Source organism: Grampus griseus (genome assembly GCF_964374135.1).
Source record: "Grampus griseus genome assembly, chromosome: 16".
Taxonomy (NCBI): Eukaryota; Metazoa; Chordata; class Mammalia; order Artiodactyla; family Delphinidae; genus Grampus; species Grampus griseus.
This window is the reverse complement of record NC_139010.1, coordinates 83,904,613-83,922,985: the sequence shown is the minus strand read 5'-3', so window position 1 is coordinate 83,922,985 and position 18,373 is coordinate 83,904,613. Positions and strand designations below refer to the sequence as shown.

Sequence of the window (18,373 nt, the reverse complement as noted above, 5' to 3'; positions counted from 1 at the left end):
CCAGGCCAGACCGCTCCTCTCGCCTCCAAGCCACACACTCGACATCTGCACTCAGATCCCTACTGGGTATCTCCCACTAAACCTGTTCCTCCCCAGGGCATCCCTATCTCATTTAAGCCATCTACTTGCTCGAATCAAAAAGGAGACAACCCTGACGAATTTTATTTCCTTCACTCCTGACATCCAATCCATCAACAGGTCTCCTTGGGTGCCCCCCTCCAAAATACAAGCCGACTCAGACCACGACATTACTTCAACATTCTCCCCACTAGTGTCCAAGGCATCTCTCACCTGGCCCAGTGAAATAGCCTCCTAACTAGTATACCTGCTTCTAGGCTGCACCCTTACCCCCTTCAAACCATTCTCCACATGGCAGCCACAGTAATCGACTTAGGAATCAGACTATGTCACTTCCACTGTAGCTGGAATAAAACCAAAACTTGACCACTGCCCACAAGGCCACTCGGCCCTTGCCCACCTCTCAACTTCATGTCAGGGCCTCTCCTCCTTCACTGTCCTCCAGCCCCACTGGCCAACTGCTGATCCTCTGAAGTCTGCACTTGCTAAGCCTCTACCTAAAAGCTCTCTCCCAGCTCTTCCAATGACTGCCACCTTCTCATTTTTTTAACTCTCACTTATTAGATACACCTTTTCAGCCCAACCTAAATAAAGCACCCCACCCACCCAAGTCCCCACCTTTCATAACCTGCCTATTCATTTCTTTTGCTGAACTTACTACCACCTGAAACTTCCTTGGTACTATGTGTTACCCATTTACTGTCTGTACCTTTACTGTTCCACATTCCCAGCAACTAGCATACTGTGTGGCATATAATTAAGTGTTCAAGAAATAAATTTTGAACAGAATATTGAACTAACAGTGGTCACTATTCCTAAGCCAAAATGGGAATGACTACTTGCCAGTGGTGGCAATGAGCCTCCAAGGTTAAGGCCACAATGATGAAACTCGACATTCCAGTATAAATCAGCTATATTTCAATAAAACAAGCAAACAAACAAAACCACCTGACATTCCGGGACATTCTGTCATACCTCCTACAGGGCTTCTTTCTGCCCTGTGACAAGATACAAAAGGAAAAATTTTCAAAATCAAATTCTTTATTTGTCATAGTCAAATATAAATTTCAAAATAGTATTTAAATTAACATTTTTGATAACTTTTTTTAACACTTTACCAAACTTACCCCAGTAACAGCTAATAAACTATGTTAATTGTGGTATTATTTTATTACCAAGACAGCATCGATTAAAACTAGGATATTTTTAAGATGTAACAATTCTACTAGAATTATCTGAGAGACATCTTAGAGTTCCTAAAAAATGGAATCCTACACATGCTCTCTAAGATGCCGAATAAACTGATCAGTATTCTCTGCTTCCACCTGCACAAAGGAAAGCAATTTAAAACAAAAACAAAAACGAACAAACAACAACAAAAAAACATGGTAAGGTAAAGGTCCCTACCTCAAGTATCCCACCATCTAGTCAAGAAGCCAACAAAACGGGAATAAAATGACAGAGCAGATGAAGATACAAGATATTCCCCGACTAACAGTCCAAACAATGGCACAGACTAAGTTCGGAGAGAGAGGAAAGAGGGGGGGAAAAAAAAAAGCCATGGAGGTACACAAGAAAGACTTCACACAAAATGGATTTGATTTAAATCATCATGCTGTACACCTTAAATACACAAAATCTTTACTTAAAAAATAAAATAATAAAATCAACTACAAAATTTTAAAAATAAATTGCCACTCCTATTAAAAGATGGATTTGAGGGCTTCCCTGGTGGCGCAGTGGTTGAGAGTCCGCCTGCCGATGCAGGGGACATGGGTTCGTGCCCCGGTCTGGGAAGATCCCACAGGCTGCGGAGCGGCTTGGCCCGTGAGCCATGGCCGCTAAGCCTGCGCGTCCGGAGCCTGTGCTCCGCAACGGGAGAGGCCACAACAGTGAGAGGCCCGCGTACCGCCAAAAAAAAAAAAAAAAAAAAGATGGATTTGACTTGGACCATGAATATGACTAGTGGTACCCAATTTCATGACCCAATACTATTCTTCCTCCTTCTCACCCCCTACCAGAAACTATCCTGAAATAGTCTATCTACCAAACAATTTGATTTAATGATAAACACGTATTCCCATTTTAAATGCTAACAAACTGACTTTACATAATTTGAAAAGCAACGGCACTTGATATTTTAATTAGCTGGTTAATTTTATTCTGAACAAACGAAGGTTTCTGTGAGACTTCCAGCAACAGGAATAACTCATGGATCTCCTCCAAGCCCCTGAAGGTGTGAGAACATCAGGGTGGGACACAGCCCCAGGACCTGACTGGACGTGGCAGCCGATGCAGGTGAGTGCAACCAGCACACGGCCTAAACATGGCACCAGGAAGGAGCACAGGTACTTTATTACCATATCATCAGTCCAGGAAGTGAAGGGATTCAGATGCAATACGTGTGAAAATCTTGCCTTTCAGCAACCTATTCCAATGAGCACAAACTACTGGGACCAAAAATGTATCCTAGCTTTTCTCCGGTATTATTTTACCATCTTCTACAAAATAAGGAATTGTTGATGATCACAAACTGTGATTAAAACCATCTATATAATGATTCTGTAAATCTAAGTCATAGAATGAACTAACCTCTTATACGTCAAAGTCAAAAATGCTGAATGATGGCTGTCATTTAAAAAAAAAAAAAAAAAGACCAAGAAATCAAAAGAAACAGAGGGTGGTAGAACATCAATTCTATACCCTAGAAGTTTCACAAAGTTCTCACTGAGAAAGCTGTTTTGAAATGAACCACATGCCTCTCTTACTGGGAAATGCCAAGAGAGCTCTCAAATATTTTACCTCTCCTGGGCTGACTACTGTTCAGTACTGTGGCCTTTAAAAGTACCTACCTTCCAAATTCCACGCACATGATCTTTACCTTTGAGGATGTCTAAGCAAGAAAAACTATGCCACAGAATGAATTTGCAGAAAGTAACGACCTGGGCAAACTACCCACCTAGCCCTGTCACCCTCTCCGTGAATGGCAGGTGCAGTTGGGTTCAGGTATCCCCAACAGATAAGGGCTTCCCAACCCTTGGCGTGCTGAGACACTTAAGCACTTGAACAACTTAAAGTCTCACTGCCAAGTTTGGTACCAATGTGAGAAGTAATTCTATAGTCACTTTAAATAAATCATTCAAATGGCACCTAAGAACAATGTGCTACTTAAACCAGTAACATTATACACATAAAAGCAGACTTACAACAATTAACATCATCTTGATTAATCTTATGATTGAATGTTTAATCATTCATTTCACTTGTAATCATTATCTTTTATCACTGACCAAACATGCAGTTTTAATGTTCCCTTCCATTATTTATATTGAACATTTTAGGGTTACATTCTAAGGTTTCATTACACATTTCATTGGAATTTTAAATAAGTCCTTAAATTTTAAAAAGCTAACCGTTATATTCATACTTGCTCTATCTGCATAAAGAAACACTGGAAGGATTCATGCAAAATTAATACAAGCAGCTACTTACGGGATGGGACAACAGGGCTGACAGGGGAAGGAGTGGGGCGGACCTTCTCAAAGTACATCTTTGTATACTGTTTTGATTTCTGAACCATCTAAGTGCAATACCTATTCAAAGCACACTTATTTATATAGAAACTGTCTGAAAATTGTATCACTCACTATACAAATGGATTAGTATGTTGGAATTCTGGGTCTTCAGTTTACATAAAAAGCGGCATACAAGCAATACAGTTGATGTCACTTTTAACCCCATATACAGGAATACTTGCCAACATATCCTCTGAACTCACAAACCCTGGTTTTAAAAAATAAGGCTTTGGGCTTCCCTGGTGGCACAGTGATTAAGAATCCGCCTGCCAATCCAGGGGACACTGGTTCGAGCCCTGGTCCGGGAAGATCCCACATGCCGCAGAGCAACTAAGCCCACGCGCCACAACTACTGAGCCTGCGCTCTAGAGCCCGCGAGCCACAACTACTGAGCCCCGCGTGCCACAACTACCGAAGCCCACACGCCTAGAGCCCGTGCTCCGCAACAAGAGAAGCCACCGCAACGAGAAGCCTATGCACCGCAACGAAGAGTAGCCCCTGCTCGCCACGAGAGGAAAGCCTGCACGTAGCAGCAAAGACCCAATACAGCCAAAAATAAATAAATAAATTTATTTTTAAAAAATAAAAATAAAGCTTTGGTTTCCTGTCTGCTTTTTTAAATACTAAGGATTCAGCTTTCTCCCTTCCCAAAATTTCATTTCTAAGATATTCAGTTCTTATTTTGGCCCTGCTGCTTAAATGAGTACTAAGTCCTGATTGATAATGTTAAATGTGCTTAAACCTAGTGAGCTAATCCAGTCACAACTCTCACTTTCCTAGTACTGTCTCTACCCAAGAAAGATACCAGGAATGCAGAGCATGCACAACAGGGTAAAAAAACAAAGGCAGCAAGGGACAGACTGGCTTCCTTTTCCTCCGCTTCCTGGCAGGTCAGAAGAACTCAGTTTCTCCTGCAGGTCTGCACCTCCCCGGTCCCGACAGCAACCTCCTCCTACTGCCCCGGTCCCTACAGCGGCCTTCACACACTCTTTCTTGAATCACTTTCCATGTCACACCTAGCTTTTCAATGAAGTAAGTCTTGTTACTACCTTTACTATATTAAAACCACAACTCCCCAAAATGAATGATCTCATCTGCTTTTTGCCCACGTAGACACTCCCCCAACTGCCATCCTGTCCTCCCAACCAAGCATGTGTCAGGGAAAGTGTGGTGAGTTTTACACCACTCGGTACTTGAAAAATGCAAAAACATTTTAAGATGTTTAAGAATAATCTACTGTGATCCCAACACCAGCTATGAACATGAGGAATCCCACACCAGTCCTCCCTTATATGTTAATAAAATGTAGTCTAACCCATAAATCAGAATTAAATTCTTAAAAGACATGACACTGAAAATACAGTACCTTCACAAATGAAACCTGGGGGTGTTCTCTGGCTAGCTCTGCCATGACGTCGTTCATCTGACCACACTGTGGAGCCCATGGTGCCCAGAAATGGACTACAAGGAGGGACCTGTAAATCCATAAAATGCAGTTTTTAAAAATACAGTAGCTTTAGAAATAAGCAAATACTGATGCAGATCAAATTCTATTAGCAAAGAAACCTGTACAAGGACCGCCTGAATTGTTTTTGTACTGCTAGAATCTTGTTATATTAAACACAGACAGAAATATAACAACTTGCAAGGTCTTGAGAATCTTTTGGATGAATTTCCAAGTTAATGATATTTCTTGAGTCAATACTTAGCTCACATGAAGTGGTTCTGAATATTCATCCACCTCAACTACTAGCCACGTAAATTAACTCTATTTTGAGACCCTTAGGAAAGAAAGATGGAAACTAGATTTCTGTAGTCAAGGCACAACGTTTGTGAAAAATGACTGCATATGCGTTACTACTACTCATGTTAGTATTTACTTTTTAGACATGGTACTGTGATGAAGTGACCATAGGAATAGAAATAAAATGTTGCAGGGCTTCCCTGGTGGCGCAGTGGTTGAGAGTCCGCCTGCCGATGCAGGGGACGCGGGTTCATGCCCCGGTCCGGGAAGATCCCACATGCCGCGGAGCGGCTGGGCCCGTAAGCCATGGCCGCTGAGCCTGCGCGTCCGGAGCCTGTGCTCCGCAACGGGAGAGGCCACAACAGTGAGAGGCTCGCGTAGCACCAAAAAAAAAAAAATGTTGCAAATGAAGGTATATAAGCAGAAAACAAAGGGAAAAAAAGGGAGCTGCTTTTCACATACTTTTATTATGCTACAGAAGATTTTCTAAAAATCGATGACAGAACAGCAATTAATAAATTGTCAATGAAATTCTCAAGAATCTCAGTATGTACCTATCAACTATTTTCATATAAAATTATCTTGGCAAAGATATATTTAATTCTATCCTCATACCCAACTGAAAAACACTTCAGTTTTACAGAATTCCAAATTCAAATATAATCCCCCTTGACTACAAAAAAATCTGAAAACCCAGAAAGAAAATACATTGAAAAATATGTTACACGGAGAAAGGAAACAAAGGACAACTAACCTTGCGCAAGGAAAGGAATAGAATACTTGGCTCATGTGAGCTAAGTATTGAGAGAAGGAGGAGCCTACCATGCAGTGTTGGGGGCCAGAAGCCGAGGGAGGCACTGGGGACTTCAGAGAGCTGGGGGCAGGATTTGGTGGCACTGGAGCACAGTCTAAATTTCAGTACCTGCAAGTTCCTGGCTTAGTGACTGATGGCTAGTGATAGCACTAGCCACGAATCACAGTACAGAAGCTGCCAACCTGAGAGGAAAGGAAGTCTAGTGGGCTGTGATAGTCTGGAGCTCAGGAAAGAAGTCCATGCCTGATCTGCAGATCTGGGAATCAAGAAACAGCGCCGGCAGCATGCTCATCCATGCAGGAGGATAAAGAGGAGGCCGAGGGCAGAGCCTCTGGGGCTCATCAACACTAAGTTAGGACAGATGGCGGCAAAGGAGCCCTGGTGGTAGACCAGAGAAGGGACCTAAAAGACACACAGCAAGGTTCTAGGGTCTCCCAGAAGTCAAGAAGGAAGGAGAGACAATCATCAAATGCAGCAGGAAGGGCAACCAGCAACAGTGAGAGTTAAGTCCAGTGGACGACAGAAGCAGCGTGTAGACCACTGGACTGAGGATGAGGAGCAGAGACGGCTAGAAACCTACTCTGTAAGAGACTGGGCTGTAAACAGAGAGAGAGCAAGGATGAAGACAGGATCAAGGAATGGGCTTTTTTCAATACAAGAGAATTTTCATCGTTTATTTTGTGAGGGGACAGAGTGCACATGGGGAGGGAGAGGCTGAAGACACGAGAGACAGCTAAGGATTCAAGGTCTCAAAGGCGGCAGGAGAGGGAAACTGAGAGCAGAGAAGAATTCGCCTTGAGAAGAGGGACAATCTCCTCCGGGTCAAGAGCAAAGGAATCAAGAATGGGTGAAGCTACAAGTAAATGTGTAGGTGTCGGGGGAGGGGCAAGTCGAAGAAGAGCTCTGGAAGATGCTTCTGGAAGTCCTGTTTTCCAGGTAGGAAACAAGGTCATGTGCTGAAACGAAGGAAAATGGAGGACAGGGGTCACAGACAGGACCGAGGAAGACAGGAGGGCTGCCCAGGGGCACACAAGAGTAAAGCAGGAGGCTCTAAAGGCAGAGCCGCCTAAGGTGGGAAAGGACACATGGCAGGGCCCCTACTCCATGGGTACCAAGTGCAGCAGCAGAAGGCAGGAGCTTCAACATGTGGGTAGGTGGGTAGAGACTATGGAGGAAGTATTTCACCAATCCCTGCTGCCTCTTCCTCTCGGGCATGCAGCTAGACTACACCTCGCAGTCTCGCTTGTGTCCCGGGCTGGGGCCCTGGAACTGAGCTGTGGCCAGTGGGATGCAGGGCAGAAGTGAGCTACCTGGCCCTGCAAAGCCTCCCGCGTGAGCCTCGGCCTACTCCAGCCTCCTCTCGCAGAGCTTCTGCACCGCGTGGCGGGGGGCCTCTGGGGCCTAAGGGATGGTGGGAAGGAAGACAGGCCCACGAAACGACTGCACAGGAATGTTCACAGCAGCCTGGTGCATAACAGCCGACACCTGCAAGTAACCCAATGTCCACAAACTGGAGAAACTGCTGTATATTAACACAACGGAATACCACTCAGCAATAAAAAAGGAACCAACTACAGATACACAGCAGCATGGATGAATCCCAAAAACACACTGAGCACAACAACCCAGACATGAAAGACCAGGAGTTCTGCGACTCCATTTACATAAAGTAAAAGAAGAGGCACAACTCATCTACAGGGACAGAAGGCGGATCACTGGTGGGGGATCACTGGAAAGAGCCTGAAGAGCATCTGGGGCTCTATATTCTTGTCCTGAATGATGGATACTTGTGTTAATACAAATGTCAAAATTCATCACACCCAGCAATTAAGATCTGTGCATTTTACTACAGTATATAAGTTAATACCTCAATCTTTTAAAAGTTAGATACCACTTTTTACCAAAATGAAAAAAGATTTTTAAAATCATAATATTCAATGAAAAAAGGATAAAGTGAGATGGCACTTTCATATCCTACCAGTAAAAACTAAATTGGAACCTTCCTGAAATTTCAAGATACTTACACACTTCCAAGTATCTATCCTACAGAAGTCATTAAAGAGACAAAAATGTACGTATATGAACATTTTCCCAGTATTTTACACAGCAAATAACTGTAAAAATCTATTGTTCAACAAGATAGTTTTCTTAATGGTCATACAATAAAATATCATAAACTCATTAAAAATCGTGTCAAAGAATGTTTAATGACATGGGAAAATGCTCACAATGAGTACATTTTTAAAAAATTAAAATAAGTTACCAAACTTTGTAACAGTATGTGCCAACGTAAGTAAAAAAGAAAAGAAAAAAGTACACGTACACAACTTAACTTCCATTACTCCTAATGTGGCTTGGAAGAGTAACTTAACTTCCACATCTGTTAAACAGCAGTAACACCCTGGGAGGTTGGGAAGATCAAACAAAACTATGCACGCACTTTGAAAACATTAAAGAATGATATTAACGTTGTTACTTTACATTATCCACAATATTCTCATATTTAGATGCTTAACTTCCACTTTCCAATTAGGTACACGATGCCTAACATCATAAGGACATAAACCTGAAACAAACAAACGCTGTCACCCTCTCTTGGATTATATGTAAGTGTTCTCTCCACCTTCATGGACAGCCCAACATGCAGGGTGCATTGTTGAAGGAAAACCTTTAGAGAAAGACGAGATTCAAATACTAACTACTGTGATGTTAAACAATGTAATGAACCTTGGTTCTTTTTCAGTAAGATAATTAGTGATTGATAAATGGTTGTTTCTCTGTTATTACAGGTGTTCTCTTATAGTTATTCCTCTGCAGGTAACACCAGCTACCATCTATTAAGATCATATTAGACTGTTAAATATTTTACAAATGGGTAAAAACCTTAATTACTCTGTAAATGGGTATTAATATCCCCACTGTATAGACCAGAGGTCTCAGTAACATATAAACATCTGATTATTTGACTTAAGCAAAAAAATTTTCAATTCACATGAAATTGTAATACTGGGAAATGAAGATTTGTAAAGTAGACGTTCAGTAACTACATTAACAGGTACTATTTAATATTCTGAAATGCTGCCAATTTCACCAAAAGTAGCAGAGATTTGTTCCTTCCGCAGATGCCAGGCATCACTTCCTTCCCATGTGCCCATTTAAACTCATCACCACGAAAAAGGTATATTGGTTTCCGGATCATTTCAAGTACGGGCCCGTGGCAAGAATTAACATTTAAACTTTTTCAACTGTGATGTCTTAATGACTTTTTTCTTTAAAAAACGATACATAAAATCAAAAATGTGAAACACACAAAAAGCAAAAAATAGTCCTCCAGGTGATCGTGAACACTTACGAAGGGCAGGTCCAACCGAGCCCTGCTCCTTTCAAGACGCCGCCTCTGGGGCACTCCAGAAGTGGGCCGCCGTAAGATGGGGGGAGCGCTGGATGAATCACCTTTCATCAATGAGTCCACGTCATTCCCTTCGCGCACCCCCCCCCCGCCCCACTCGCCCGTTTCTGGCAGTTTCCCAGCAAGACCGGAAATGCCGCAAGAGCGGCTCTGGTGAACACTTTTAACTTCAGCACGGCGGCGAAGCCAGACGGGAACTCTTCCCATCGCCGGCAACTCTCCCATCGCACCCGCACTCCGCAGCTCAGCCGCTCGCCAGCGTACTCACTACCCGCTTCCAACCGCGATCCGCTCCTGCACTCGCGCCGATACGCTTCCACTGCCAGCGAGCCCGCGCAGCCGCGCCGCCGCACGCAGAAGAGCCCGGGCGCGAAGGCGCCGCGAGGACAGGCAGCACGCGTGTCCGCTCCCACACCCCCGGGTGGGCACTGTCCTACCCCTCTCACCGCAGAGGACACTCCTGAGACCTGGTTATGAAACGTGCGCAGCGGCTCTGGGGCTGGCTCCCTGGCAATCGGCTGGCGCTCCGCCGCCCCCACCGGCCATGCCCCGAGACACCGCCCAGCCCCCGAGAGCGCGGCCAGCGGAAGCCGCGAGACCGCTGCGGAGGCCCCGTGCCCGCCCGCCGGCGCCGACTCGCAAGCTCCGGGTTTCCATGTGTTCCCCCAGGCCCGGCCTCTGCATCCCGGTGGGCCTCCTTCAAACGCCATCCCAAGGGCGAGGGGCACGTGGGCCAAGCCAGAACGGACCGCGGCTGAGCCCGTCCAGGAAACAGGAGACCCGCGTCCTCGGCCCGGACAGCGCCACACAGTGCGCTCTACCCCATCACCAACACCCTTAAACGCCCCTCGGAAAGGAGGCAGGACCGCCGACCCAGCTAGGCCTTCCTCCGCCTCCCGCCCGTGACGAAGAGGGCGGGGGCCGGGGTCTCCGTGCCCACCCCCGACCCGCGGCTGAGTCCCCGCGTCGCCGCGCCCCGGGAGGCCGGGCCGGGCGGCAGGGCGGGACCCGGGCCTCGGGGCGCCCGGAGGGCCGGGGCCGGGGGTCTGCGGTGGACCCCGCTCCCCTTCCGGGGCGGGGACCTGGCCTCGGGGTCCGGGCCGCGCCGGCCGCTCCGCCCAGGCCGGGCCGGGCGCGAGGGAGCCGGGCAGCCGTCGCGGCCGGCCCCCGCCGCCTCCCCTCATCCCTGCCGCCCGCCGCCCCGCTCACTTGGCTCTGAGGCGCAGCAGCTCCTCAAACTGCCCGGCTGAGCCGACCTCCACAACAGCAGCCGCCACCTCAACCGCCCCCGCCGCCATGCTGCCACCGCCAGACAAGAGCAATCGAGCGCGGGCGGTCGATGGGGGAGGGGCTCGGGCGGCTGCACGCGGAAGCCCCGCCCCGCCTCCGGCCCCCGCGGAAGCCCCGCCCCTCGCGCCCGCCCCGCCCTGTAGGCCCGCGCGGAAGCCGGGAGCTGGTGAAACGCGGGAGGTTGGGGATTACCGGCGGGCCAAGTGAGAGCCCCAGGCTCCTGACCCCCGGGGCTCCGGTCTGTCAAGAATCCTGGCCTCTGGGGTTCCCGGATGTCGGGGCGCCGTACGTTCCTTGCAACTCCTACGGCAGCTGGGTGAATGGTGTGTGTGATGTGAGTGTATGTTTAACAAAGTGAAATTTTAAGCTAAAAGGAAATTACGTAAAGGTGGGGATGGAATGGGAGGTTAGGGAAAGGGAGGTTGCGCCCTCTCCGAACCTCAACACTGACAAGGGGCTTCGAACTCGGTCCTGAAGAGCCCGAACCCGCGCCACCGCGTGGCCCGCCACCTACCCGCCGGCGGGGCCATCCCTGGGCGCAGCCAGGGCACAGCCCATCACCCACTGTGACCTCCGAGCAGCACGGCCTGGGCAGCTGGGCCGCCTCCGGCACCACGGGCCCAGCCCCAGGACCCTCTCACTCAGGTCCGCAGGCCCCACGCTCCTCTAACCTCGGGTCTTCCCTGGCTCTCCTTGGCATCGCCTAATGTTGACGCCCCAGGTAGTGTCCGCTCACCACCTTTCCACCTCCCCTGCCTATAACTCCCACACACTCTCCGGCCTGGGTAAAATTGTCCATGGTCCTAGTATCCTCAATAACCAGGGAAACCTCAGCCGCCAGCCAAGCGCCCTCCCCTGCCTCCGGAGCCCAGCATCCATCTGCCCTGGGGCCAGGGGAGTCTTTTTGGTTCTCCCCAAACTGCACCCCGCCTGCTCTCCAAAGAGCCACTCCTGGAGCTCCCATCTTACTGAAGCCATCGCTTCCACCCAGACACGTGAGGCTCCTCCTGGGGGTCCTCGGGCTCTGCACTGAGTTTGAGGGCAGGTCCCATGGATCCTCCCGTGGGTGTTAGGGCACCTATGTGCCTTCTACCACGTGCACATCTCACCGGGTTAGAACTGCACCTGTAGTCTCCACCAGCCCCGGTTCTCATCAAGGGCGGGAACTGAGTCTCTGTCCCAGTGCCTAAGTTAGAGCCAAGAACGTGGCAGGTGCTCAGTACATGCTCTCTACCTGCAGCTGGTGGAGAAGTGGGCTTGTGGAGTTTCAAAGACTTATTACAAAAAAAAAAAAAAAAATTATGTAATATATTTCATTAATAATGTTTACATTGATTGCATGTTGAAATACTACTTCTGATATACTGGGTTTTGTGAAACATATTATTAAAATTAAATTTACCTCTTTCTACCTTTTAAATGTGGTTACTAGAAATGTTTAAATTACATAGGTGACTTTCATTTGTGGCTCACTTTGTATTTTCTCTTGGGCAACTCTGCTCCAGTGATTGAAAGTGGTCTTTAGTTACATATGTGCCTCGTCCTGAGAAGTGGGTGTTCCTGAAGATGGTAAATTCCATTATCTAAAATGCAATAAGAGAGTGGTGAGGAACTGTTTTGTATCCTGACTTTGGTGGTAGGTACACAAACCTAAACGCACAAAATACAAAGAGTACAAGTAAAACTGGAGAAATGGAAGAAGATGGACAGATCGTATGAATATCATCATCCTAGTTGTGGTATTGTACTACAGTGTTTCAAGATGCTATCTTTGGGGAAAAGCATAGGCAGAATCTCTCTCTGTTATTTCTTATGACTGCATGTGACCCTACAATCATTTTAAAATAAAAAGGTTAGTTTTTTAAAAAACCGTAAATAAAATCTAGAGACTACTATGAAAAAATGCACCGGGAAGGGAGAAAACAGCATGTTGCAAAACAAGATGTATGCTCTGATGACCATTTTTAAACAGAATTATATGTAAATAAAACATGTAACTCCGTATAGCTAAATGTAGCATAGCAAAAGGTCTTCAGAAGGATGCTCTCCAAAGTGTTAGAAGAACTTGTGCCCAGAGAGTGAAAATAGGGAAGTTTTAAAGGGAGGACCTACACCTTTTACATTATATGCTTCCTAGTGTCACCTGCATTTTTTCTTTCTCTTTTTTTGTTTTTTAAACTTCTTTGGAGTCATTCATTGAAATGTTAGTATGTTTGGAAACACATCTGCACCAAATGTTGTACAAGAATTATATCTCTAATTTGAAGGAAGCTTACACATCAATACTAAAAACATTTCACTTGCATTTTTTTCAAAGAACATGGATGGGCTTTGTAATTCAAAAATAATGAAATTGTAATGCACTAGGGAAATGTGCAATAGTGAATCTTTTTCAAAAAATGCAAAAATCACCCGTCTAATGTAACTGTTAAAAATCCTGATTTTTCCTTCTTTAAATGGAATTTGCTGAAAGCAGGATATACCAGCTAGAGAGCATGCTCCCTACCTTAAAAATAAAGTTGGGAAAACTCCCTAAAAATCTTTCCAGTTCTGCCTCCTGCCCTTTTTGCTGTTATCACTTGATATCAACAGGCCTAATGTTCAGCAAGTGAATCTCTGAGCTTTAAAATACTCTGATTTCACAACAAAGACCATTCCACTCAGCCCTGAGCCCAAGCCACATTTTGGGGGGCTGTCACATCTGAGTTACAGGTAGATAAGGGTGTACACAGCTATATAGTGCTTTTCAGCTTTCCAAAGTCCTTGCTGCTTCCAGATCATGATGCAAAGACATCACTGCCTGTGTTACCAAACCAAACTTAGGTCCTCTCACCCACCCACAGTAAAGCCAATCTACTGACCCCGGGTTGTGGTGAAGGAAAGTGCAGCATTCATTGCAGGAGCCAAGCAAGGAGTCCAGGCAGCTAGTGCTTAAAAGGCCCAAACTCCCCGAAGGCTTTCAGGAAAAGCTTTTTAAAGACAGGTAAGGGAGGAGGGTTGTGGGGTGCGTGATCAGCTCGTGGACATACTTCTGATTGCTTGGTGGTGAGGTCATCGAGAGTCAACATCATCAACCTTCTGGTTCCAGCTGGTCTGGGCTCTGCGTGCTTGTGGGCAGCATGCAGTTAACTTCTTCCACCTGGTAGGGGCTTCAGTATCTGCAAAACAGCTCCAAAGACATGGCTCAGAATATTATCTATAGCCCTTGAGGAGGAACTAAAGGCCCTGGACTTTGTTTAAACTATTATTTTGTCTTGCTTGACCATTTTCCTTTCTCTCTGCATTTTCTCACTTCTCTGATTAAATTTATTCTTTGGAACTCGGGCAAGGCCTAGGAGGCTAAAGTTTTTCTGCACACAAGAGTCAGGCAGAGGACATGGGAGGCAGGGTGCAGTTCTGTCCTGGGAAGGCCCCATAGGGCCCTGCTCAGTTACACCTGCCCCACTTTATAGCTAAGGAAATTGCCCAAAGCCACAGCAGGGAAGGGGCAGTGCCGGGACTCATTCCATGGCCTTCCCTGTCCTGCCCCCACTGCACCCCATCCTGCACGCTGCTCATACTTTGGAGAGCCCAGTCCTCTGTTTCTCTGAGCGTGTTCAGGCACAGAGGGGAAAACTCATCATTATCATACAGAACTTAGTGCATGAAGACTCAAAACCACAGGAAAGCAAGATGCTGGGGCTGATTTTGGCCTTTGTCCCCAGTGTGGGTTAATCCCAGACACTGACATTCTGCTGACCCATATATAAGCATCATTTAGCTACATCCTATACCCTCTTGGGGTAGAGGGCTCCCCCTAGGGAACCCAGTGACACTTCGTGGCCCTGGGCAGGGGCCTCTCCGGGCTCTCCGGCCCACTTGGTCAGGAACCAGGGACAGCTCTCCAAGCAGCACAGCCCTGCAAAGGATGGGGCAATTAGGTTTTGCTGAGAAGGCTGTGTGGCACCTCAGGGGCTGGGACCGTGGGGACCGGGAAGCTGAGGCTCTGGGTCCTGGCGGCTGAAGTCCTGGCCTGGCAGAGCACAAGCTTCAGAGAGGGCTGCAGGGGGCCTTCCTGGCGGCGAAGGTGCCGCACCCTGTGTCTGTGAATGGACCTCAGTTCAAAAGGGATGTGTTTGTGTGGCTGAGGTGTAATTATTTTTAACGACAGCTAACATTTCACCGCTCCTGAATGGGTGAGGAAATATTTTAGCCATCCCACGTTTGGTGACACATCATTCCCTCCTGGGCCCCAGTGTTACTCCCCAACAGGGCACAGTGCTGAGTACTAGGTGGGCACAGATAACCCAGGTGGAGAAAAACACCTGGTCGTTACAGGGGAGGATTTGGAATTGAATTCCCGCCTGGCTAGGTTTTTGTAAACACTCCCTTGAGGAGCCAAGACACACACAGGGTTTTTAATGGGCAAAGCATGGCATTAAGAAGTGTTGTTACTCAAGGAAAGTGGCCAGTGCGCCCTCTCTTTTAAGAGAGACTCCTAAATCCCAGTCACTCTGCCTCCGAAGGCCGGTTGAGAATAACCCCAACTGGAGGGAATTAATTTCCTTAGGAATTTCACTGTTACAAGATTAATGGAGCCCCCTGCTGAGAAACAGTAAAACTGTAAGTACAGTAGATTTGCACCTGAAGGATACATATTTTAATTTCCGTTCTCAAGCTGCGATAACATCTTCTCGAGCTACTATAAATGGCATAAACGAGCACCCGCACGTCTGCTGAGAACCTGCCGACACAGAGCTCCTGGGGAGGAGTCCGCGCGGAGCTGGGGTGGCCCCGGGTCCCAATGCTGCGGGCTCCATCCACGTGGTGGCCCGGAGCAGGGGTCGTGGCCACGTGACCACGGCTGGGCGCAGGTCTGGAAGGGCCGAAACAAACGCCCCTCCCGGGAGCCCCAACGGGTTGACCAGAACCCCAGAGAAGAATCCCTGGACCACATTCTCGGAAGTCGACCCCCATCGGCCCGCCCTAGCCCTGCCACCCACCCTGGCACAGTCCTGCTGAGGGACCACCGGCCTGGACCGAGAGTGGGGTAACTAAGAAGTGGACAGTCTGTGTTCTGCCCCTCGGGAGCCCTCCAGGGAATTTCACCCCGCTGTCCATCAGCTTTGGCGGCCCCAAGAATGGGGCTTGGGAAGGTTGTCTCACAAACCACGTTGAGATAAACTGGACACTGGGTCCAACCAAGTGACCAGCCCTGTTCTCCTTGGCCCAAGGGCCTCCCTGGCAACTGGGATGCTACAACTAATCACCCTGATAACCAAGAACTAGTCTGGGATAGGGAAGTGGGAATGGGCTGTGATGTTTCCTCTGTCAACCCTTAGGAGCCCCGCACTTGACCTTGGCAATGTCTGGCCAATTTTTTGTTCCCTTCCTTACCAGAAACTGCTGTTATTGGAAGAACTCTATGTATATGCTGGCTATAAAGGTTGTTTATGCTGCCATAGCGAGATTTTTATTGGTTGTATTTTTGCTGCACTTGCTTGAAAAATAATTATTTTCAAAGAAAAGAAGAATTACATATCCAGTAAACTAAATAAGACTCGTGTTTGTTAGGGACCTCTGACAGCTCCTCACATGTGAAAAAAGGTTTCGAAGCAGTGAATGGACAATTTATGAGCAAGCTCATGTGTAAAACACATTTCAAGACGTACTCCATCTTGGCTCCACCGATAAAAATACATTTCATTTCTTTTCAGAAGTGTATGTTATCTGATGGTTTCACAGTAATCTCTTTTCCCCTAAAATAAGACAATGTGAATAAGCGTGTACCCACTAACCCAATCTAGCACTGAGTTGAACGTTTTTGGGTTGCTATAGGGCAAAAAAAAAATGTGACCACCTCCCATAAGGTGCTCTCTAGAAGAAATATATTTATAGAAAATGTAGTTCACAAATCTTGATCTAATTGCTACAATATTCAAAAGCTCTTTAGTCAAAATAATTTTTAAACACGTTTCTAGTTGTTGACAATTTATCAGGGAAAATTCATCTTGAGAGTTGACTACCCATTTTCCATCCCCTGCATCAATTCTAATGTGTCTTCCACGGAAGACCAGCCAGGGCGGCAGGTGAGGATTGTAGAGCCAGTTTCCAGGCTGTAGGTGGCACCAGCCGCTTCTTCAGACTGGGGAAGGAGCATCCTTTGTTGAGTGGTTTCTTTATTCAACCTGGAGACGTCACAATTCAGAATTAACACAAACTGATGCTCTATCTATAGAGGTTCTTCTGATCCACCAAAAACGTGCTTTACCCTGACTTGCCAATTTTTAACACCTCCTGCCTTCTCAGTTCGATTCGCAGTGTATTTGAGGTCCTGTAAGATGTACCAAGTCTGTGCTGTACATATGAAAGCCGCTAGTATGGGGTTGGAGGGAAGGGTCATGTGCAGAGAGAGAGAAGGAAAAACTTACACATACACTGCCACGTACATCTTTGCCTACCTGAAGTTTCAGTTTTCCATGTGATCACCCGGAAGAAGATTCCATGGCACCTTGCTGATCACGAGTGTACATAGTCACTGTGTATGTTTGTATGCAGCTGTGTGTTGTCTTGAGTCAAACGTTTTACATATAAACAGCGTTGTGTGTGTGTGTGTGTGTGTGTGCGTGTGTGTCTATGTATTTATTCTCCAGGTCCATTTGGAGTCAATTTTCTGCTTGTATTTGTAATTCTTGTTTCAAATTTGAGAAACTGAGGATACAAATGAGTTTGCCTTGGTGTCACAAACAAGATCACTTGTAAAATGAGGGGTAATTCTTAAGAGAACTAAGAAGTTCTAACCAGGCAAGCTCCTTTGGGCCGTGTGGCTCCAAGATGTCACGTCTCAAAGAGAATCCTTCCACCTAGGCTTTTGAGTTCACAGGTCCTCTGTCCCGCTGACCTTGGCACTCTCACAGGCTGCTTTTGCCTGGAGATGTCATGTCACAGAGTGGATGTCTGGAGTGTCCAGCAAACACCGTGAGCAGAGCTGTCCCTTCCTTGCCAACTTTAAATTCTTTCCTCTAGAACCAAACAAGAAAGGAAAAAAGCAAACCACTGATTTTTAGATGATGCATAGGCGCTATTGCCCTGTAGTACGTATATAAAATAAATGGGTCAGTCTTTCATGTTCTCTTGATGAAGTAGCTAAACCTCCATGGTTGTGTCTCTTCACCAGAGTAAAGCAAAAACTTGGTGGTGACTCCATTAGCCTAAGTTTAAGTTAGTATCTATTATTTGCTCATTTGTATGAAATACACTTCACTATTTTAATCAGAACAAATATCTCATGTAAAAATGTCGATGCCAACATGACCTTTAGACCTTCCAGCTATGACATACATTCTTTTCTCAGTTCATATCTGTTGAACTAAGAAATGAATAACAGGAGATACAGAGGGGGAAAGTCTCCTTCCTATGATAAGAGGCAGAAGTGGGGGACCCTAAACTGGCTAACCCTTTATGGCGTGGACCTGAAGGAGAAA

General features: G+C 46.6%; 1 protein-coding gene across 1 annotated transcript in view; it reads right to left on the bottom strand.

Moving 5' to 3' along the window:
* Nucleotides 1-10,941, bottom strand: part of GLRX3 (glutaredoxin 3) — a 31,301-nt gene extending 20,360 nt beyond the window's left edge. Inside the window, 2 exon segments of the mRNA XM_082673839.1 lie at nucleotides 5,020-5,128; nucleotides 10,830-10,941. Coding sequence (XP_082529965.1) covers nucleotides 5,020-5,128; nucleotides 10,830-10,918 — 198 coding nt within the window. The 5' untranslated portion in view covers nucleotides 10,919-10,941.
* Nucleotides 10,942-18,373: the final 7,432 nt, after the last annotated feature.